Source organism: Coregonus lavaretus (assembly GCF_964263955.1).
Source record: "Coregonus lavaretus genome assembly, contig: SUPER_35_unloc_3, whole genome shotgun sequence".
NCBI classification, from domain to species: Eukaryota; Metazoa; Chordata; class Actinopteri; order Salmoniformes; family Salmonidae; genus Coregonus; species Coregonus lavaretus.
Genome location: NW_028167179.1, coordinates 423,552 through 447,956, shown reverse-complemented (window position 1 = coordinate 447,956; position 24,405 = coordinate 423,552). Strand labels below are relative to the sequence as shown.

At 44.1% G+C, this 24,405-nt stretch overlaps 1 protein-coding gene across 1 annotated transcript; it reads right to left on the bottom strand.

Annotated features, from left to right (window-relative positions):
* Positions 1-5,909: 5,909 nt before the first annotated feature.
* LOC311110301 (uncharacterized protein) lies at positions 5,910-17,122 on the bottom strand (the record flags this gene model as incomplete). Its single annotated transcript, XM_084188837.1, has 4 exons — positions 5,910-5,920; positions 16,323-16,445; positions 16,618-17,017; positions 17,099-17,122. The coding sequence occupies 4 exons, from the start codon at positions 17,120-17,122 to the stop codon at positions 5,910-5,912; spliced, it is 558 nt and encodes a 185-aa protein (XP_084044963.1).
* Positions 17,123-24,405: the final 7,283 nt, after the last annotated feature.

The window sequence follows — 24,405 nt, the reverse complement described above, 5'->3', positions numbered from 1 at the left end:
AGTACTCTGTCCTGGAGTGGGAGGAGTTAATGGAAGTCTACCTAGAGAAGAGGGGTTATACTGGGTCTGGGAATGTTGGGGAGGTGATGTCTAGGCTCATGGGGAGGGCACGGGATGTGACCAAAGTCTGGAAGCGTAACAACCTTGTTGTCACAGATGTTAAGGCGGTGTTCAGTGTTTTCAAGCAACACTTTGGGGATACTGTCTGCTCAGGTATGCCATTAGCTGATTTCTATTCAATCAAACCATATGCTAATGAGGGTCCAATAGATTTCTGGATTAGGCTTAACAAAGCTGCAGAGGCAGCCGAACAGTACCTTGTGAGTGAGGGCAGGACCTTACCCAATCAGTGCTCAGAGTTGGCAGTCATGTTTGTACGCAACTTTCCTGATAAAGAGTTGGCCCAAGTGTTCAAGAGCAAACCCATTCGTGACTGGACAGCCAGTGAGGTACAGGATCGGTTGGATGAACTGTTAAGGGAACGTAAAGCATGTAGAACACAACTTTCACAGCAGGTTGCTGCTGTTTTTGACTGCCCTCAGGAGGGAGGGAGTGGGTCCTGTGAAAAGACCTAATGTGTCATCTTTTTCTCAATGTGGCCGTGAACCAGACCAGGCACCATCTGTATCTGAGGGTGGGACATTAAAGAAAGTTTTGACTTTGTTAGAGAAGGCTCTGGTCAGCAATACTCAGTCTGTGAGTGGTGCAGTGGTCTAAGGCACTGCATCGCAGTGTTAGCTGTGCCACTAGAGATCCTGGTTCGAATCCAGGCTCTGTCGTAGCCGGCCGCGACCGGGAGACCCATGGGGCGGCGCACAATTGGACCAGCGTCGCCTAGGGTAGTGGAGGGAATGGACGGCTCAGTTTGTAGAGCATGGTGTTTGCAACGCCAGGGTTGTGGGTTCGATTCCCACGGGGGGTATGGAAAAAAAAAAGTTACGTATGCACTAACTGTAAGTCGCTCTGGATAAGAGCGTCTGCTAGATGACTTAAACATGTTAAATGTAGAGGGCCCCTTAAACAGTTCCACAAACGTCAGCATGAGTGCGCTGACTGTAGAAGCACTAATCACTGGACCAAAGCTCACTGTCAGATGCACCAGCTGTGCGTCAAGTGCTTTTCTCCGGGCCACATGAGCTTTGACTGTAGTGAGGCTGGGCAGCGACAGAACCCTGGATGTGGACAGACTGGCAGGTCTCAGGAAAACTAGAAAGCCTCCGTTCTGAGGAGGGCAATGTGGGGCATTCTTATTTTTCCTCCACTGATGATGATATCCAATCTGTTTATTCTTACTTTTGTGAGTCAGTACCCAAGAACAACACAGTCATTTTTCAGAACACAATGAGAATTACTCAGAATGACAGTTTGTTTTACACCACTGTGCTAGTACAGGATAAAGTTGAGCTGAAGGGGATGTTAGATAGTGGGTCCATGGCTACTACTCTGCGCGCAGATATTGTACCTCGGTTGAGGGAGGCAGGAGTGGTAGAGGGGAACTTTCTAGCTCCTTCAGACATCATCCTGGTGGGTTGTGGTGGGAACAAACTAGCCCAGTGGGCATGTGTGACTTAAAAATTCAACTTTATGGCTTCTGTTATGTAGTCCCAGTGCTTATTGTTGATGGGCAGGTTGATGAACTCATTGTGGGAACTAATGTGTTGAAGTCTCTGATTAGACAGTGAGTTTCTATGTGCTCACGCAGGTGCCCGAGAGCTGTGGCTGCACCAAGGGCTAAGCTATTGTGCGTTGTCTCTTCGTGTACAGGTATGTCATTTATTTTGTCAGAATTATGTTGTATATCATTTTATTGTATTGTATAGTGTGTTGTTAGGCACTGAATGTGTGCATGCAGCACCTGTTCTCTTTTGCCTGACCTTCAACTAGCAAGGTGCCCGAGAGCTGTGGCTGCACCAAGAGCTAACATATTGTGTGTTGTCTCTTCGTGTGCAGGTCGAATAAAAATTATCCAACCATCAGAATTCCAGTTGTGGCAGTGTCCTAATTACGTGACCTGCCGACTGGTAAGCTCAAGCCGACCGCCGGAGCTGTGCATGTGGATGAGGTGCACGACCTGCGCATGTGAATTTGTTGATGGCTTACTGTAAGTGAATACATACTGTAAACAGTGAAAGTGAATGTAGCATATTCATTAGATACAGGTATTCGTGCTTATTTGTATGTTTTGGATGAATTTGTTTATTGCATTTATTTTTTTTGGTATTTGAATGCACTAAATTACATTGTATTTTAGTGCTCTGTTGAGCCATGGAAGATTCTCAAATCCATAAGACGTGTTATGCTGGGGATTTTAGTGTGGGTAGAGGGAGGGGTGTCCTTCCATTTACACCAATTGTACAGTCAGCTCCTGGGAGTAGAGCGTTTGCTAGTCCTGAGTTTGCAAGCACTGGGAGGGGTAGGCTGTTTGTTCCACCTGACCAGGGTATCCCACCTCTGTCTTTTGATGTACCATCATCCACAGTACTCGGTGATAATGGGATGCCTCCGAGTCAGCTTAGTGACCTTATTAAGCAGATTGGTTCAGAGATAGGAGAATCTATCAGAGCGAGTTTACTGCAGCCTGGGGTTTCAAGTCTTTCTCCTGCCCGTCCCCCTCACCAACCCCAGCAGTTTCCCCTGCCTGAGCAGTGTGGGTCAACCTTTATTGATGCGTCCAAGCTGAATCTGGTTGTGAAGTCAGATGTTAGTGCTCCACCTCTTTTTAGGGGTGATGGCTCAGATAAGTACTCTGTCCTGGAGTGGGAGGTGTTAATGGAAGTCTACCTAGAGAAGAGGGGTTACACTGGGTCTGGGAATGTTGGGGAGGTGATGTCTAGGCTCATGGGGAGGGCACGGGATGTGACCAAAGTCTGGAAGCGTAACAACCTTGTTGTCACAGATGTTAAGGCGGTGTTCAGTGTTTTCAAGCAACACTTTGGGGATACTGTCTGCTCAGGTATGCCATTAGCTGATTTCTATTCAATCAAACCATATGCTAATGAGGGTCCAATAGATTTCTGGATTAGGCTTAACAAAGCTGCAGAGGCAGCCGAACAGTACCTTGTGAGTGAGGGCAGGACCTTACCCAATCAGTGCTCAGAGTTGGCAGTCATGTTTGTATGCAACTGTCCTGATAAAGAGTTGGCCCAAGTGTTCAAGAGCAAACCCATTCGTGACTGGACAGCCAGTGAGGTACAGGATCGGTTGGATGAACTGTTAAGGGAACGTAAAGCATGTAGAACACAACTTTCACAGCAGGTTGCTGCTGTTTTTGACTGCCCTCAGGAGGGAGTGGGTCCTGTGAAAATACCTAATTTGTCATCTTTTTCTCAATGTGGCCGTGAACCAGACCAGGCACCATCTGTATCTGAGGGTGGGACATTAAAGAAAGTTTTGACTTTGTTAGAGAAGGCTCTGGTCAGCAATACTCAGCAATACTCAGTCTGTGAGTGGCGCAGTGGTCTAAGGCACTACGTTGCAGTGCTAGCTGTGCCACTAGAGATCCTGGTTCGAATCCAGGCTCTGTCGTAGCCGGCCGCGACCGGGAGACCTATGGGGCGGCGCACAATTGGACCAGCGTCGCCTAGGGTAGTGGAGGGAATGGCCGGCTCAGTTCGTAGAGCATGGTGTTTGCAACGCCAGGGTTGTGGGTTCGATTCCCACGGGGGGTATGAAAAAAAAAAAGTAATGTATGCACTAACTGTAAGTCGCTCTGGATAAGAGCGTCTGCTAGATGACTTAAACATGTTAAATGTAGAGGGCCCCTTAAACAGTTCCACAAACGTCAGCATGAGTGCGCTGACTGTGGAAGCACTAATCACTGGACCAAAGCTCACTGTCAGATGCACCAGCTGTGCGTCAAGTGCTTTTCTCCGGGCCACATGAGCTTTGACTGTAGTGAGGCTGGGCAGCGACAGAACCCTGGATGTGGACAGACTGGCAGGTCTCAGGAAAACTAAAAAGCCTCCGTTCTGAGGAGGGCATTCTTATTTTTCCTCCACTGATGATGATATCCAATCTGTTTATTCTTACTTTTGTGAGTCAGTACCCAAGAACAACACAGTCATTTTTCAGAACACAATGAGAATTACTCAGAATGACAGTTTGTTTTACACCACTGTGCTAGTACAGGATAAAGTTGAGCTGAAGGGGATGTTAGATAGTGGGTCCATGGCTACTACTCTGCGCGCAGATATTGTACCTCGGTTGAGGGAGGCAGGAGTGGTAGAGGGGAACTTTCTAGCTCCTTCAGACATCATCCTGGTGGGTTGTGGTGGGAACAAACTAGCCCAGTGGGCATGTGTGACTTAAAAATTCAACTTTATGGCTTCTGTTATGTAGTCCCAGTGCTTATTGTTGATGGGCAGGTTGATGAACTCATTGTGGGCACTAATGTGTTGAAGTCTCTGATTAGACAGTTCAAATCAAATGACAGCTACTGGCGGGTGGCGGGTACACCAGGTTCCTCTAGCCAGTGTGATGTCAAATCTGGAGAGATGGAGAGGAGACTCCATCCCAGATAAAGTGGGCACCATTAAGTTGAAGAGAGCAGCAACGCTCCAACCCATGAGTGAGCATCTGGTGTGGGGCCGCCTACCCCCAAAGACAAAACTCTCTGTGGGCAGTACTGTTGTTGTCGAGCCCAGCACGTCTCGTTGTGTGAATCGACACATACTAGTGGGGAGAGTAGTTACGCCTCTGTGGGGGGATGGATGGCTCCCTGTGAAGATTGTGAATCCAACAACATCGCCAGTTACCCTGAGACGAAATGCTAAAGTGGCGGATGTGTACCCTTGCATTGCATTGGAGTATTTTAATGATGTCAAGCAGCAAGCAGCTCATCAGAATGTGGCAAAGGCTCAATGTGACAGATCACATGGCAGTCTGACAGATAAGAGTTCAGTTGGTGGCAGTGTAGATAATGGCAACAGTACACTGAGGAATCTTGGACTTCAAGGCCTGTCTGTTGAGGAGTGTCCAGTTTCACAGTTCTGGAAAGATAAACTTGTCAACTTAATTGGGAAGTATGACACAGTGTTCTCTAGACATAGCCTAGATTGTGGCGAGGCAAAGGAGTTCTGCCTTCGCATACGGCTGACTGATGACCGCCCATTTCGATGACCTTATCGTAGGCTGTCTCCAGCTCATTACCAAAAACTCAGGGAAACACTGGATGATATGGAGGAAAAGGAAATCGTCAGAAAATCCAGCAGCGAGTATGCCTCACCATTGGTGCTGGTATGGAAAAAGAATGGGGACTTGCGCCTATGTACTGACTTCAGGTGGTTAAATGCCCGCACAGTAAAGGATGCTCATCCCCTGCCTCATCAGGCTGATGTACTGGCCGCGCTGGGAGGTAATGCCTTCTTCAGCACAATGGATTTGACGTCAGGGTATTACAACGTGCCACTGCATGAAGAGGACAAGAAATACACTGCCTTTTCCTCCCCTTTAGGTCTGCACGAGTACAATCGGTTACCTCAGGGCCTCTGCAACAGCCCGGCTACTTTTATGAGAATGATGCTGACCATCTTTGGTGACCAAAACGTTCTAAGTCTCCTTTGTTACTTGGATGATCTGATGGTTTTTGCTAAGACGGAGGAAGATAGTCTGCAGAGACTTGAGATGGTTTTTCAGCGGTTGCAGGAGCACAACCTTAAACTGTCTCCGTCTAAGTGCACGTTTCTGAGGAGGTCTGTAAAGTTTTTGGGCCACATCATTTCTCAGGAGGGTGTAGCCACTGACCCTGCTAAAGTTCAAACCATTTTGAATGTGACAGAGTGAGATAATGCTGATGGTGTCACACCGTCTCCTATCAAAATAGGTTATATCCTTGGTATGGTAGTATACTATCAGCACTATATTGAGAATTGTTCCATGGTTGCTAGGCCATTGTTTCAGCTAACTACAGGTCAGAAGAAGCCTAGGAGAGGCAAGGGTAGGAAGAGGCCTGGTCCCCCTCGCAGGCTCACTGCTGCAGACTGGACTGCCGAATGTCGACTCGCTTTTGAAGCTTTGAAATCAGCACTAGTTGACCAGGCACTGCTGGTTCATCCAGATTTTTCTCAGCCATTTCTACTTTCCGTGGATGCATCTACTAGTGGTTTGGGAGCTGTACTATCACAAGTGCAAGATGGGAAGGACATAGCCAGGCCGATAGCTTTTGCTAGTAAATCTCTTAATCATGCACAATCCAAGTATCCTGCTCACCGGCTGGAATTTCTAGCCATGAAATGGGCCATTCATGATAAATTCAGCCATTGGCTGCGAGGGCATAAGTTTACTGTGTGGACCGACAACAATCCACTCAAATATATTCTTACAAAGCCGAGACGATGCATGCGAGCAGAGATGGGTTGCAAAGCTGGCACCCTTTGAGTGGCGCAGTGGTCTAAGGCACTGCATCGCAGTGCTAGCTGTGCCACTAGAGATTCTGGTTCGAATCCAGGCTCTGTCGTAGCCGGCCGCGACCGGGAGACCCATGGGGCGCCGCACAATTGGCCCAGGGTAGGGGAGGGAATGGCCGGCAGGGATGTTGCTCAGTTGGTAGAGCATGGCGTTTGCAACGCCAGGGTTGTGGGTTCGATTCCCACGGGGGGCCAGTATGAAAAATAAAAATGATGTATGCACTCACTAACTGTAAGTCGCTCTGGATAAGAGCGTCTGCTAAATTACTAAAAATGTAAAATAAAAATGATATCCAGTACATACAGTGGGGAGAACAAGTATTTGATACACTGCCGATTTTGCAGGTTTTCCTACTTACAAAGCATGTAGAGGTCTGTAATTTTTATCATACGTACACTTCAACTGTGAGAGACGGAATGTAAAACAAAAATCCAGAAAATCACATTGTATGATTTTTAAGTAATTAATTTGCATTTTATTGCATGACATAAGTATTTGATACATCAGAAAAGCAGAACTTATTATTTGGTACAGAAACCTTTGTTTGTAATTACAGAGATCATACGTTTCCTGTAGGTCTTGACCAGGTTTGCACACACTGCAGCAGGGATTTTGGCCCGCTCCTCCATACAGACCTTCTCCAGATCCTTCAGGTTTCGGGGCTGAGATCCCCAAAGCCTACAAGAATTCTGATAGTGAAACTCCACTCAGCTGGGATGGTGCTGTGCCTGATGTTGTTAACTTGGTTGAAGATGCTTTGTCAGTCTGGTCTGTGACAATCTACCAGGATTCTGATCAGTCGTCTGACACTACTAGTGTTGAGTCGGAAATTGAAAGTGTGCTGGCTCCGGATATGCTGATCTGTAGTACTCCCCAACCTGAGGTTAGACCTTTGAGCACGGTTGGTGCTGTCCGTGACATTCCTGCTAGGTTTTTGGGTGAGGGTGTTCGGACTAGACTAGGTAGATTTATTAAGCCAGTGAATAGGCTAATCCAAACTATGTCTACACAGGAAATGAAACAATTCTTGGTTTCTCAGTGACGGTAGGATATTGCCTACCTTTTCTTTGTTGTGAGGTATGTGGTAATCTAAGTGGGTCTTAGAGTGATTTGTGGGTTTGTCTAATATTTTTGACAATTCATGTAACTGTGTGTAGTTCATCAGCATAAAATGTATTTGGCATTTTTTGTATAGGGTTGAATAAGGGATTAGCTACCTCTTATTTTTCCTAATTCTTCACGGGATAGCTTTCCAGCTGATCGACCATTTGTGGGTCTAGAATTAAGGGACTACACTGGGTTACTCTGTCGCCCTGTGTGTGTGAAATGTTTTTTTTCTTTCTTTGCTTTGTTACCTTCGAGGTAATGTGTTTTGTTTTGTGTTTATAATCTAGTGTAAAACAGTAGGGGTGAATGTAGTAGTGTGATGTTGTTCCCCTAGATTATGCACCAAGTTGCACACAAGGACAGTTCAAGTAGGCCAGGTCAAGAGGGGATGTTAATAAGTTAATAATAATAATAATAATAATAATTCAATGTGGTTTTTATTTAATTACAGCTGCATAGCTAATGTTATTTTTTGGTGTACAATCATTTTTATATATCTATATTGTAAATACACCTAATTGTAAAAGTTTTGTATATTTTGGTTTGGTCCATCGCGGGTTATCTGTATTTATGTACCCTCTTATTGTTCTCTTTTGCCTGACCTTCAACTAGCAAGTTATGTTGTCCTTGGCGCCATAATTTGTCAATATAAAACTGTGGTAAAGTTACACAAAGTGCTGTTACGCAACTATAGGTTTTGTTACAATGTGGACAATATAAAGATTTATGTTAACAACTTTCACCAAGCTCGCTAATTTGGGTACCTATTGTAACTCGGGAGTATTTGGGTCAGTGTTTGAGTGAGTTTCTATGTGCTCACGCAGGTGCCCGAGAGCTGTGGCTGCACCAAGGGCTAACCTATTGTGTGTTGTCTCTTCGTGTACAGGTATGTCTTTTATTTTGTCAGAATTATGTTGTATATCATTTTACTTGTATTGTATAGTGTGTTGTTAGGCACTGAATGTGTGCATGCAGCACCTATTCTCTTTTGCCTGACCTTCAACTAGCAAGGTGCCCGAGAGCTGTGGCTGCACCAAGGGCTAACATCTTTTTTTTGTCTCTTCGTGTTTAGATCGAATAAAAATTATCCAACCATCAGAATTCCAGTTGTGGCAGTGTCCTAATTAAAAGTACACAACGCAGAACGAACCACGCTACATATGCATAATGATGTAGTAAACAACATCGCTCTGCGTGGGAACTTTTGGTGGGGGGGAAGTAGCCTTTATAAGTCTCCATGGTGGGTAAAGACCATCACTTCGTTGTCTTGTTGGGAATAGTAATAATTTGTGACAGTACGCATTGTATTAGTCTAACAGTTGTTTTTCATTTTATTTCTCACATTAAACAGACATTTGAGAAGGATTTGAGAAGCGAATTGCTTGCAGTTGTACCTATGACGCACAGACACACTAAAGCTGTACAGTGTAGTTAGAAAAGTCAGTTTACATTATTTGCAGATGTGTTCCCTTTTATTTACAAATCGAAAAATGTAACATTTGAAATGAATGTGGCAGAACAGTTAAGCATAGAGTTCCTGTGGGAGTCTTCTCCTTCAGTCTTTTTGCCTCCTATGCCTCGTTTCCTATTAGATGGGATTTTCCCAATGCCAACTTCACCTGAGACAGCCGCTATCCAGTGTCATGTGTTGCTGAATTACAGATCTCGCTATCCCAATGTCGCTGCTGTCCATGGTGCTGAAATATCCAATCTCGGCTATTTGCATACATAGGACCATCCACACTTGACACCACACACACAAGTTAATGCTAATATCACACACACTTTTGAACATTGCACAACCTGCAACAAGACACTGAAACAGCACTTAATTTCAAGTTTGTTTGTTTCTGAATAAAGATGCGAAGAATGAAATCAATGTGTGGAAGGAGATTGGACAATGTATAGGCATTCCCTATAGCTGTATTTGACTGGAGCATGATCAGATTGCTTTGTTTCAGCCAGAATGGAAATTTGGTCTGAGAAACGACGCCCATTATAGCATGACTATTTCAGACAGAATTAACTTTATGTTATATGTAAGAATATAAATAAGGCAATGTTTATATGACCCCCTTTCAAACATTCACATATTTATCATTTTCTTGCAGATATAAAGTGCATTCAGAAAGTATTCATACCCCTTAACTTATTCCACATGTTGTTTTCTTACAGCCTGAATTCAAAATGGATTCAATTATAATATTTTCTCTCACGCAGCTACATACAATACCTCATAATGACAAAGTGAAAACACGTTTTTGAAATTTTTGCAAATGTATTGGAAATGAAATACAGAAATATCTCATTTACATAAGTATTCACACCCCTGAGTCGATTAAAGCTGTGTCTTTCTGGGTAAGTCTCCAAGAGCTTTGCACAACTGGATTGTAAAATATATGCAATATACATTATATAGACAGCCATTTTTTTTTTTTGCCATAAGTTTTCAAGCTGAATTAAGTCAAAACTGTAACTAAGCCACTCAGGAACATTCAATGTCATATTGGTAAGCAACTCCAGTGAATATTTGGCCTTGTGTTTTAGGTTATTGTCCTGCTGAAGAGGGAATTTGTCTCCCAGTGTCTGTTGGAAAGCAGACTGAACCAGGTTTTCCTCTAGGATTCTGACTGTACTTAGCTCTATTCCGTTTCTTTTTATCCTAAAAAAGTCTCTAGTCCTTGCCAATGACATGCATACCCATAACATGATGCAGCCACCACCATGCTTGGAAATATGAAGAGTGGTACTCAGTGATGTGTTGTGTTGGATTTGCCCCAAACATTACACTTTGTATTCAGGACATAAAGTTAATTTCTTTGCCACATTATTTGCAGTTTTACTTTAGTGCCTTATTGCAAACACAATGCATGTACAGGTTTCCTTCTTTTACATTTACATTTTAGTCATTTAGCAGACGCTCTTATCCAGAGCGACTTACAGTTAGTGAGTGCATACTCTGTCAATTAGGTTAGTATTGTGGAGTAACTACAATGTTGATGATTCATCCTCAGTTTTCTCCTATCAAAGCCGTTAAACTTTCTAACTGTTTTAAAGCCACCATTGGCCTCATGGTGAAATCCCTGATAGTTTTCCTTCCTCTCCGGCAGCTGAGTTAGGAAGGACGCCTGTATTTTTGTAGTGACTGGGTGTATTAATACACCATCCAAAGCGTAATTAATACCTTCACCATGCTCAAAGGAATATTCAATGTCTGCTTTAATTGTACCCATCTACCAAAAGGTGCCCTACTTTGCGAGACATTGGAAAACCTCCCTGGTCTTTGTGGTTGAATCTATGTTTCAAATTCACTGCTGGACTGAGGGACCTTATAGATAATTGTATGTGTGGGGTACAGAGATTATGTAGTCGTTTGAAAATCACTATTATTGCACACATAGTGAGTCCATCTAACTGATTATGTGACTTGTTAAGCACATTTTTACTCCTGAGATTATTTAGGCTTGCCATAACAAAGGGGTTGAAAACTAATTGATTAGATTACTAGATACTAGACTCTGTCAATATGTTTTTGGAAGTGGCTCTGCATTTCTTGCATACACATCATATTTATGTAAGGATTATGACGACCTTCTAAAAGGACAAAGCTGTTTATGTGTGTTCCCTTGTCTCCACTGTCACCACATCCCTCGATGTGTGCAAACAGAGCATCTATATCAGGGATGGGCAACTCCAGTCCTTGGGACCTGATTGGTGTTACACTTGTTCCCCAGCCCCAGCTAACACATTTGACTCTAATAATCAAGTACTCATGGGCTTCAGTTTAGAATGCAATAAGTTTAATCAGCTGTGTTTGCTAGGGATGGGGAAAAAGTGTGACACCACTCCGACCCCCAAGGACTGGAATTGTCCATCCCTGATCTATATGGTAGGACCAGTACCAGATTAATATGGAGGCGAAAGAAACGCACACCTATTTAGGCGAGGTGCTGGCTATCGGAGTAGAACACTTGAAAAAGAAAAGGAGAGCCGCACACTCTAGGAGCTCAGATGCAATAATTTAATAACTTAATAACCAACGTCAGGATACCCTGATGAAGACAGCTTGTCTGTCGAAACTTTGGTTATTAGGTTATTAAATTATTGCATCTGAGCTCCTAGAGTGTGCGGAAAAAGTGTGACACCACTCCGGCCCCCAAGGACAGGAATTGTCCATCCCTGATCTATATGGTAGGAACAGTACCAGACCTGAATTAATGTGTCTGTTTTGAATATTCACGGAGACAGAATGATGTGGTTGATAGCAGAGACGTCATGCCCAAAGGGGGCACAGGGTCACCTGCCCCCTCAGATTTATGATGTTTAAATTTGTCTTGTTATTTTTTCTCTGTCATACTACTAACCATGAAGTTGGCTTTAGCTAGCCCAGATAGGATCCCATTCTCCCAACCTAATAACTACACTGAACAAAAATATTAACGCAATATGTAAAGTGTTGGTCCCATGTTTCATGAGCTGAAATAAAAGCGTGAAATATTTTGTTCGCACAAAAAGCTTATTTCTCTCAAATTGTGTGCACAAATTTGTTTACATCCCTGTAAGCGAGCATTTCTCCTTTGCCAAGATAATCCATCCACCTGACAAATGTGGCATATCAAGAAACTGATTAAACAGCATGATAATTAGACAGGTGCACCTTGTGCTGAGGACAATAAAAGGCCACTCTAAAATGTGCAGTTTTGTCACACAACACAATGCCACAGATGTTTCAAGTTATGAGGCAGCGTGCAATTGGCTTACTGACTGCCGGAATGTCCACCAGAGCTGTTGCCAGATAAGTTTATGTTAATTTCTCAACCATAATCCAAGGCGGCTTTAGAGAATTTGGCAGTACTTCTAACTGGCCTCACGACTTCAGACCACTTGTAAAGCAACATATGGGCGAGCTGTTTGCTGACGTCATCGTTTTGAATGCCCCATGGTGGCAGTGGGGTTATGGTATGGGCAGGCATAAGCTACGGACAATGAACCCAATTGCATTTTATCGATGACAATTTGAATGCACAGAGATACCGTGGGATAGTGTACGTGCACAAAGTGAGTTTGTAACATGTATATCATTCTTGCTTGTTGTTCTTTATAGTTACTACCATTGCCTATTGTAAGTTGCCTCTCTGTGTTTACTGTGTTGTGTAATACTCTGCAGGTAGCATTATGCCATTAATACAGCCCTTCCTTTGTTAATAGTGTTGTTGCTCTACTTGTGCTATCAGTTATTGTGCATATTCATTAGCCCTGTTATCTGTCCATTACAGGACCACTATCATTCCACTACCTTTCCATGTCCATTTCATCCGTGTGTGTCAATAAAGTATCCTTGAATGTAACTCTGAGGTTGCCTTATTCCCCTCTTACCGAGGGAGGTGAAAGCGCAACCTGGTCTCAGAACATTTCGTATTATTCTGTATGTACAAAGCTGTGATCAAGGCAAAGGGTGGCTACTTTGAAGAATCTCACATCTCAAACATATTTTGATATGTGTAACACGTTTTTGGTTACTACATGATGCCATATGTGTTATTTAATAGTTTTGATGTCTTCACTATTATTCTACAATTTAGAAAATACACAAGACACAGAGGAGGAGAAACTATCCAACACCCTGGGAGAGAGAACGAGTGACCTCAGTCGAACTCACAGCCAGAAAGATGCGTTAGATACAGGAGAGGAAGAGGTTACCCTGGATGCCATCACCCCTGCTCCTGTGATCAGGCCAACGGGCAGGCGGAGCGAGAGGTCATAGTGATAGTGATTCACACCCAGTGAGAGACAGACAACCCATACAACCTCTTGGCTGAGATGAACCACACAGAGGTAGAGGCAGAGGGCCTTCAGGGCTAGCCAGTCAGCCTTCCTGCTCTGATCCTCAAGTCAATTGTAGTTGACCTCATTCCGTCAGTAGAGGATGCCTGGTTGTTCTTTAAAAGTGCTTTCCTCTCCATCTTAAATAAGCATGCCCCATTCAAACAATTCTGAACTAAGAACAGATATAGCCCCTGGTTCATCCCAGACTTGACTGCCCTTGACAGGCACAAAAACATCCTGTGGCGTACTGCATTAGCATCGAACAGCACCCGCGATATGCAACTTTTCAGGGAAGTCAGGAACAAATAAACACAATCAGTTAGGAAAGCAAAGGCTAGCTTTTTCAAACAGAAATTTGCATCCTGTAGCACTAACTCCAAAAAAATGTGGGACACTGTAAAGTCCATGGAGAATAAGAGCACCTCCTCCCAGCTACCCACTGCACTGAGGCTAGGAAACACTGTCACCACCGATAAATCTACGATAATCGAGAAATTCAATAAGAATTTTGCTACGGCTGGCCATGCTGTCCACCTGGCTATCCCTACCCCGGCCACCAGCTCTGCAACTTGCTCATGAACCCCCCCCAAAATATGGACCCCTACAAATCAGCTGGGCTAGACAATCTGGACCCTTTCTTTCTAAAATTAGCCGCCGAAATTGTAGCAACCCCTGTTACTAGCCTGTTCAACCTCTCTTTCGTATCATCTGAGATCCCCAGAGATTGGAAAGCTGCCGCAGTCATCCCCCTCTTCAAAGGGGGTGACACTCTAGATCCAAACTGTTACAGACCTATATCCATCCTGCCCTGTCTTTCGAAAGTATTTGAAAGCCAAGTTCACAAACAGATCACCGACCATTTCGAATCGCACCGTACCTTCTCCGCTATGCAATCTGGTTTCCGAGCTGGTCATGGGTGCACCTCAGCCACGCTCAATGTCCTAAACGATATTATAACCGCGATCGATAAAAGACAGTACTGTCTTTTATCGACCTGGCCAAGGCTTTCGACTCTGTCAATCACCGCATTCTTATTGGCAGACTAAATAGCCTTGGTTTCTCAAACAACTACTTCTCAGATAGAGTTCAATGAGTCAAATCGGAGGGCCTGTTGTCTGGACCTCTGGCAGTCTCTATGGGGGTGCCACAGGGTTCAATTCTCGGCCGACTCTGTCCTCTGTGTTTATCAATGATGTCGCTCTTGCTGCTGGTGACTCTCAGATCCACCTCTACGCAGACGACACCATTTTGTATACATCTGGCCCTTCATTGGACACTGTGTTAACAAACCTCCAAACCTTCTTCAATGCCATACAACACTCCTTCCGTAGCCTCCAACTGCTCTTAAACGCTATTAAAACGAAATGCATGCTCTTCAATCGAACGCTGCATGCACCAGCCCGCCCAACTAGAATCACTACTCTTGGCGGGTCTGACTTAGAATATGTGGTCAACTACAAATACCTAGGTGTCTGGTTAGACCGTAAATTCTCCTTCCAGACTCACATTAAGCATCTCCAATCCAATGTTAAATCTAGAATCGACTTCTTATTTCACAACAAAGCCTCCTTCACTCATGCTGCCAAACATGCCCTCGTAAAACGGACTATCCTACCGATCCTTGACTTCGGCGATGTCATTTACAAAATAGCCTCCAACACTCTACTCAGCAAATTGGATGTAGTCTATCACAGTGCCATCCGTTTTGTCACCAAAGCCCCATATACTACCCACCATTGTGACCTGTACGCTTTCGTTGGTTGGCCCTCACTACATATTCGTCGCCAATCCCACTGGCTCCAGGTCATCAATCCCAGCCTTATCTGAAGTCATTGGTCACCATAGCAACACCCACCCGTGGTATGTGCTCCAGCAGGTATATCACCCCTCCTTTGGCCACCATTCCTTCCAGTTCTCTGCTGCTAATGACTGGAAAGAACTGCAAAAATCTCTGAAGCTGGAGACTCTTATCTCCCTCACTAACTTTAAGCATCAGTTGTCAGAGCAGCTTACCGATCACTGCACCTGTACACAGCCCATCTGTAATTAGCCCACTCAACTACCTTATCCCCATATTGTTATTTATTTTGCTCATTTGCACCGCAGTATCTCTATTTGTACATCATCTTCTGCACATCTATCACTCCAGTGTTAATACTAAATTGTAATTATTTTGCACTATGGCCTATTTATTGCCTTACCTCCATAACTTATTACATTTGCAAACACTGTATATAGATTTTCTATTGTGTTATTGACTGTATGTTTTGTTTATCTCATGTGTAACTCTGTGTTGTTGTTGTTTTTATCGCACTACTTTGCTTTATCTTGGCCAGGTCGCAGTTGTAAATGAGAACTTGTTCTAAACTGGCCTACCTGGTTAAATAAAGGTTAAATAAAAAAATGAAATAAAATGTTTAATTCATATTCATTAAAGATATTTAGTCAAGACTTGAAAAGTGCCATTTATTTCAAATGATAATTATTCAGTGTCTGCAACCCTCAAGAACCAGGGTGAGTCTGGGTCCCCCTTTAACTGGGCAAACACAACTTGCATATCGTCATAGACTAGGCCTAAACGTTAATCTTTTAACCTTGCTTGAATAAAACAATGCATTTTTAATAGTGAGAAAGAGTTGCGCTTTTCCTTTTAGATTATGATTAAGGTTTTTGGTTGCACCTCGACTCAACGTTGGTTGAGCGCCCTCCACTTTTTTGTCAAATAATACATCTAAAAAAAATGTCATAGGTAAATTATTAAAAGCATTAAAATTGGGATTGGGATGTTTCCCACTTATTTATACAACCTACTCCACAAAGTTTAGAGAAATGTTCTGAAATTAATTAAGAATTAAACAGAAGAAAATCAGAATTGAAGGCAACTATAATGCAAATAATTTAATGGTCTATGGTTCAATCCTGTTTCTGGTCTAATGAATAGTTAATATTGTTCCTCCTCTTCCTTGTGGCAAGCGCAGCAGCACACTGCCCTCCAAAGCCTGCAAAAAAAACGCCGGACGCCCCTTTCCTCGCCCTGCATGGAACATCCAGGGTCACGTCCTTGGTGACGTGTGGGGTGACGTCCGGGGTGACCACAGCAACATCCTCTGGAAAAGGACAAAAGCGGGACAGAATGTAAATAAATGCAAACCGTAGGTTCTAAACACTGGCCAGTTGAATGGGATCTTTTATTTCAGCTCATGAAACATGGGACCAACACTTTACATGTTATCATGACAAATGGCACCTGTCAGAGTGCTTTCTATAAGTCTTACTCACCTGCTTGGATGGCAGATGGCAGAGTGGCGGAGACGGCCACCATGAGAGGCTTTTCTTCAAGTGTGACGTCCACAACCTCCAAGAGTGAAGAAGCCGGGTATGCATTTGTGTTAGGGGAGAGGTCCAAAACCTCCAGCTGAGAACAAGCCGGGTCTGCCTCTGTGTTAGGGGTGATGTCCACAACCTTCAGGTGGGTAGAAGCCGGGTCTGCCTCTGTGTAAGGTGTGATGTCCACAACTTCCAAGTGGGAAGAGACAGGTTCTACCTCTATATTAGGGGTGACTTCCACAACCTCCAGCTGGGAATAAGCCGGGTCTGCCTCTGTGTCAAAAGTGATGTCCACAACAACTAGGTGGAAAGAAGCCAGGTCTGCCTCTGTGTTAGGAGTGATGTCCTCAACCTCTAGGTGGATAGAAGCCGGGTCTGCCTCTGTGTAAAGGGTGATGTCCACAACCTTCAGGTGAGAAGAAGCCCGGTCTGCCTCTGTGTTAGGGGGGATGTCCATAAGCTCCAGGTGGGAAGAAGCCGGGTCTGCCTCTGTGTTAGGGGGGATGTCCACAACCTCCAGGTGGGAAGAAGCCCGGTCTGCCTCTGTGTTAGGGGTGGTTTCCACAACCTTCTGATAGGAAGAAGCCGGGTCTAACTCTGTGTTAGGGGTGATGTCCACAAGCTCCAGGTGGGAAGAAGCCAGGTGAGCCTCTTTGTTAGGGGTGATGTCCACAACCTCCAGGTGCGAAGAAGCCAGGTCTGCATCTGTGTTTGGGGTGACAATTAAAATCCTGATTGGCTTTACTACTACAAGGCACCAGGATGTCATGACAAAAGGCATCTGTCAGAGTGCTCTCTATGAGTGCTACTCACCTGCTTGGATGTCAGCTGGTAGTGTGGCGGAGACGGCCACCACTAGGACAGGGGGGACTGGCAGGGTGTCTGCAGTAGGCTGGAAGTAGCTTTTCACCTCGTCCGCCACAAAGGCACAGACAGAGCTCATAAAAAAAGGGGTTGTGAGGTCATCCAGGGAGAAGGACTGGCTGATTCTCCCGAGGATCGACCTCACAGAGTCAAAAGCAGCAGCACGGGAGAAAGGGGTGTGAGGAGAAGAGGCCTTCAACATGCTGGAGAGCTTCTCCCCTACGGCCACCACCATACTCACAGCCATCCCGCTTAGGAGGATGGGGTGATCTGAATGGCCTTCCTCTGGCTGAAGCCACAGGGCCAGGAGGATCCTGGGCACCAGCTCCACCACCACCTGGGATGGGCTGAGCAGGTTGCTACAGGGCTTATTGGACAGCTTGTCCAGAATGCTCCTCACAGCTCTCTCCACGATGCTGTGGACCTTAGGGTCGCTGAAATCAACAAAAAGCAGCAGAGAAAGCTAAACGATGTGCAATGTTCACACAGAGAACACTGCCCTAGTTTCTTTCTGCATAGCTCCAGATGTGTAGATGAATGGAGCAAGCTGTATGCAGGGCAGTACATGGAACTCACATGTCAGCGCCAGCTGGAGAGTTGGGGTGCATAGAGCGGCGGAGCTTGCAGACAGCCTCGTGCCCCATGTCAATCATTTTTAGGCAGGTGTTTACTTCCCAGGTCTGCCGTAGGAAACAGGAAGTCCCATTAGTGTAATTTCACAACAGATATATTCTGCTGTACTAACTAGTTGTTGAAAGGCTAGAAAAGAGCTCACTGACTGATAGTCTAAGTCTCTAACTCTCATTCTCTTACCAGCCGAGCGAGTTCGTTCCCCTCCTCCAGGGTTTCCTTCCACACCCTTCAAATAAAACACAAAACATTTCAACTTTCCTGGCTTCCTATTTTTTGTTGTTTATTTTACCCACACCTCCTGGAATGCTGCTGGTGACAAATAATGGCAGTGAAGGTGAGAGCTGACGTGGTACTCAGCTCTCCCTAAGGGATTTTTTGCCCTGAGACACCAGCCAATCGCTCATGTGCTCCATGGTGACATGGGGCGAGACCTGGCCTCGACTCTGGAGCAGCAGATAGTGGACCATGAGCTTCTTCTGCAAGATGAGGTAAGGTGTGAGACCGTGCCACTAAAGACCATATAATGTGCTTTCAGAAGGGCTTCTCGCAACATTTCACAACTGCTCATGTCTCACAATTTGCAAGTGATCTTATGACCATCTTCTCTAAACTATCTTGAAATAAAACTCTTGTTTTGGGATTAAATCTCTCTCTTTTTTTCTGTGGTTACTGTTTTTGTGGGATGAATCTTACCTGTTTATTGTAATATACTTCCTCCCAGCAGGCCTGCAGAGTCTGAAAATAAAGGCTGCTTCTACAGAATTCCTTTGAAGATAATTAAAATAATTATGCTTTATTAGGTACATTATGCACAGGCATTTACAGTATGCCAAAAGGAATATCTCCTAAGATTACCTTAGTGGGACCATAAGTGAACTCAGGAATGCTCCCAACCCTATCCATGGTCAGAGGGGGACGAAATGAAGCGCTATAAATATACGGGATGCTCTATAGATAACAGGAATTACTTAAAGTCGCGAATGATCAATGCCTGTGGAGTCGTCCAATATGCTGCACTGAGAATTGAGTTGTAGGCGATATTTGGTTATGTTTGGCGCAACATACATGTTTACATTCTATTGCCATGGAGAAATTGAGTTTCTAGAACCTGTTTTCTTCTATGTCTTTATTTCGTGAAAGATTAAGCTCTTTATTTTGTCATAATGTGTATATGAGGACGTTGGAGCCCGTTCCGATTCATGACGCGGTTATCCAGGTGCATGTTACATAGACCTACTAATCCAACCTTGGCTTACAAGTTAAATTAAATGAGTATATATGCCTATACAAATCTATTGACCACATCCATTTAAATCAATCATTGTCAATTGAAAATGTGGTTGTTGTGTTATCTTGTTGTGCGTGTCAGGGGTCCTCTTCAGACCCGTCGCCAGACCTCAGTCTTAAGGGGGGCATATGAAATGCATGGGAGGGCAGGGCACAATTATTATTAGCCTACAGTACGTATATTTATAATAATCGTATACTCTATTTGCGCAACACCTAATCATCACATTAAACATAACCAAAAGCAATATGACCAGGTAGCCTATAGCCTACACCACATTACATAGAAGCAATGTTATGAATATCCATAAAACACTTGACTATACAACATATTAGATGTAACACCAGAAGCATCTCTCAAACATTGCATTTTAAAGCAGTCAACAGAGGGATATGCATTGCCATGAGACACACACACACACACATATACACACACACACAGAGACTTTGAACCTACCGGTACTTTGAGTGGAGGCAGCGCTGTCCTCTCTCCAGTCCCTCCTGTCAGTACAGCGGGAGGCGGCGTTTCTCCGAGCAGAACCTCCTCATCAAAGTATCCTTCCACTCGGACTTAAACTTGTGAGTGAGGTCCTTTTCAAAAGCAAGCTGAATCCGCTGGGCCTTGTGTCTGTGCAGCATACTGCGCCGATGCGCTGAGAAGACGCTTTTGAGCGTGGAAAATGAGTTTTCACACATTGCTGTGGAAGCTCCTAAGGTTAGGGCAAGTGTGTAGGCTGTGAAAACAGTCGACATAGCCTGGAGTCAACAGTTGAATGTGCTGAGGATGTTGGCTATTGTCCATTTTCCATCTTCGGGGGGAACCGGGGTGTCAGTTATTTTCTTCACCAGGCACTAATGAGCCACAGTATATTCAGATTCAACCACATCAGTTCCAGCTAATACCAGGAGAGGGGTTACCTTTGATGGGTCCAGGAAATTATCCTCGGCCTCTGGGTTCAAAGCAGCCAGTGCGCCAATGAGCTCGCTACTGCGCTCTCCAAAATGCGCATTCATCTCTCCTTGCACAGCATCGACAACACTGTAAAACAATCTCATGAACTCAGTCTTTTCATCTATGTCACTTTGTGGCTGACCAACTGTTTCTTCAACTGCAAATCCGCGGAGGTTCTTATTAATTGTGCGTCTTCTCTTGCTTGGACCAGGGTCGGTCACCGACACAGCCTCGGTGGCCGATGCTGGAGGAGCGCAGAGATCCCACAGTGCAGAAAACTCGTTTTCTGCGCGCATTGTCTTCACGCAGTCAGAAGCGCTGTTCACAAGTGTCACCGCAGTGAACAAGTCCATATCTTCGGCCTGTAGTAGTCTGTTAGGCGGCTCGAAAAGTGACAACAGTTTCATAACAAGGTGCGCAATGAAAAGAAAACTGCGCTGCGTAATGGCACGAAGCAGCCCCGTAGCCTCGACGCGCACCTCCGCTCCAAGGCCTCGTGTGTTTTCCACCTCGGTCAGTAATGTGCAGTGGCGGCTCCTGAAAAAATTCTCAGGGGGGGCAATTTTTCTGATGATTTAGGTGACCTACACACATTTTAAAAAAGATATGTCCAGCAACAACATGAAGACAGGGGCAGCATATAAGTCAATACTGATATACACATTACTTGCTTCAAAAAGGCCTCATGGTTGAATTGGAAATATGTGCACCTGAGCATAATTCACAACAAGCAAGCAGGAGCTTTTGATAGAGGCTACTGAAAACATTGATGCAAGTTATTGGTAATAAGACATTTTTATAGACTTCCATATTCTGCCCTCTTGTATAGATTTGTGAAAATGAACAGTGATAGACATTTTGCCTGAAAACAGAATTTGAAAATAATTTCTAGAAAAGGTAAACACAGCTATCTGTATGACTTTGTAAAAATGAACAACCATATTCTGGCCAATTGTATAGATTTGTAAATATGAACAACCATATTCTGGCCAATTGTATAGATTTGTAAAAATGAACATGAACAGATTCTTTTTTTTTTTTAACTTAAAAAAAAAAAGAAAAATAACTATTTTAAACAATATCAACTGTGAACTGATTTGGGCGTGTGTGTGTTAAAGAGACAGACAGGGAGGGACAAAGAGAGAGAGAGGCTACATTACTTGTACTGAAACTGTTCTCTTCTCTCTTTCAATGCAGCAAAGCGGTCAATGACTTTCTCATTGAAATCAGGCATGCTGAGGACTAGTTCCCTCTCCATGGAAAGCATGGCCAGTGCATTCAGACGTTCCTGGCCCATTGAAATTCGCAGGAATGTCTTAACTCGTGTCAAAGTTGAGAAACATCTCTCAGCTTCAGCTGTTGTCATGGGAGTAGTTATGAGGATGTTCAACAGAGTCACAGTCTCAGAGAACGTCTCCTGGAGGTTGTAGCTCATGAGAACCTGGTACAGTGCCAGTGCACCACAGCAGCCCTTGAATTCAGGATTCTCATAGATCAGAGATAGTTCTGTCTTGAGCTTTGCCTTGCTCAGCATGGGGTATGCATTCACAGTGGCATTCAGAGCCTCATCAGGAAATGAATGGCAGTACCTTTCAAACATGTCTGCTTGCAGTAAGGTAGCACTCACAAGGTGGCCAGAGAAAGAGAACCTTTCTTTGGTGGGATCCAGGATGGTGTTGCAGACCTCTTCAGACAGCCTCTGCTTCTCCTCTTCTCTCAAAGCTGTTCTGGGTCTTTTGGCTCCTGTTGCTTCTTGCAGCTGCTGTTGAGAGGAGTCCCTGAAGGCAGACCAATGTGTTTGTTGGCTTTGTACAGTATTGTTGTCTATGTGATGCACAGGTATATGCAATGTATCCATGTATAGTACAAATACTTCAGTTCCACTTAAAATGGGCAGGGATGCATAAAGTCTTTAGTGTTTAAGTTAGCCTTTGTGTCTCACATAGCCTGGATGTTCAGCACAGTATACAGTGGTGCTCATAAGCTTATGAGCCCATGCTAAAGTTGACTAAAAAGAGGAATAAAAAAGAAAAGAAAATTGGTGTCCTTAAAGGTTGGATTTTCCAACTTTTTTAATTAAGTCATTAAGATCAATTTCCAAAAGATGATTTTTTTATTTTTTTATTCCTCTTTTTAGTCAACTTTAGAATGTGTTCATACACTTATGAGCACCACTGTACAGTACACATAGTATATAAAATAAGCTAGATTACACCACTGGCCATATATAATGAGAATAATGTAATTTCAAACACAAATGCAGTCTCCTTTCATGCATACATTTTCAAATTAAGCTCTGCTTTGAGAAAGATCGAATGATATTGTTTAATCTTACCTTATGGCCTGCACACTGCTTGTGAAGCTGTCGAGGGCACGTTTGATGAAGACAGCATCGATGTCCTTCTTCTGTAGCTTCTGGTACAGAATGTCGACGTGGGGCATGATTTTGTGAAAAATCCCCAGGAAAAAAATAAAATCTTCATCATGTAGCATCCTCACGTAGCCAGATGCCTCTCTCACGGTGGGCTGGTCAAATGAACCCAATGAACCCGTCCGGATGGCTTCAAAACATTCTATGAGGTCGTCTCGATTCTCGTAGACAGTGTTCACGACTCTGCTGTTGAAGTTCCACCGTGTGGATGAAGGTCTGGGCAGTCTTCGTGCAACAGTCTGGTCAAGAATGATGGTGCGTTTGGGTGACCGGGAAAAAAAAGTTGCAATCCCGCTCAGATCGGAAAAGAAAATGTTCACTTTTTTGATGCGAGAAGTAGCTTGCTGCATGATCAAATTCAGCTGATGCGCATAGCAATGCACGTAATGGACATTCTTGAAATGCTCACGCACCTTTTGCTACACACCAGCCTTCTCTCCCCTCATTTTTTAAATGAAAAATAACTATTTTAAACAACATCAACTGTGAACTGATTTGGGCGTGTGTGTGTTAAAGAGACAGACAGGGAGGGACAAAGAGAGAGAGAGGCTACATTACTTGTACTGAAACTGTTCTCTTCTCTCTTTCAATGCAGCAAAGCGGTCAATGACTTTCTCATTGAAATCAGGCATGCTGAGGACTAGTTCCCTCTCCATGGAAAGCATGGCCAGTGCATTCAGACGTTCCTGGCCCATTGAATTTCGCAGGAATGTCTTAACTCGTGTCAAAGTTGAGAAACATCTCTCAGCTTCAGCTGTTGTCATGGGAGTAGTTATGAGGATGTTCAACAGAGTCACAGTCTCAGAGAACGTCTCCTGGAGGTTGTAGCTCATGAGAACCTGGTACAGTGCCAGTGCACCACAGCAGCCCTTGAATTCAGGATTCTCATAGATCAGAGATAGTTCTGTCTTGAGCTTTGCCTTGCTCAGCATGGGGTATGCATTCACAGTGGCATTCAGAGCCTCATCAGGAAATGAATGGCAGTACCTTTCAAACATGTCTGCTTGCAGTAAAGTAGCACTCACAAGGTGGCCAGAGAAAGAGAACCTTTCTTTGGTGGGATCCAGGATGGTGTTGCAGACCTCTTCAGACAGCCTCTGCTTCTCCTCTTCTCTCAAAGCTGTTCTGGGTCTTTTGGCTCCTGTTGCTTCTTGCAGCTGCTGTTGAGAGGAGTCCCTGAAGGCAAACAGACCAATGTGTTTGTTGGCTTTGTACAGTATTGTTGTCTATGTGATGCACAGGTATATGCAATGTATCCATGTATAGTACAAATACTTCAGTTCCACTTAAAATGGGCAGGGATGCATAAAGTCTTTAGTGTTTAAGTTAGCCTTTGTGTCTCACATAGCCTGGATGTTCAGCACAGTATACAGTGGTGCTCATAAGCTTATGAGCCCATGCTAAAGTTGACTAAAAAGAGGAATAAAAAAGAAAAGAAAATTGGTGTCCTTAAAGGTTGGATTTTCCAACTTTTTTAATTAAGTCATTAAGATCAATTTCCAAAAGATGATTTTTTTATTTTTGTATTCCTCTTTTTAGTCAACTTTAGAATGTGTTCATACCCTTATGAGCA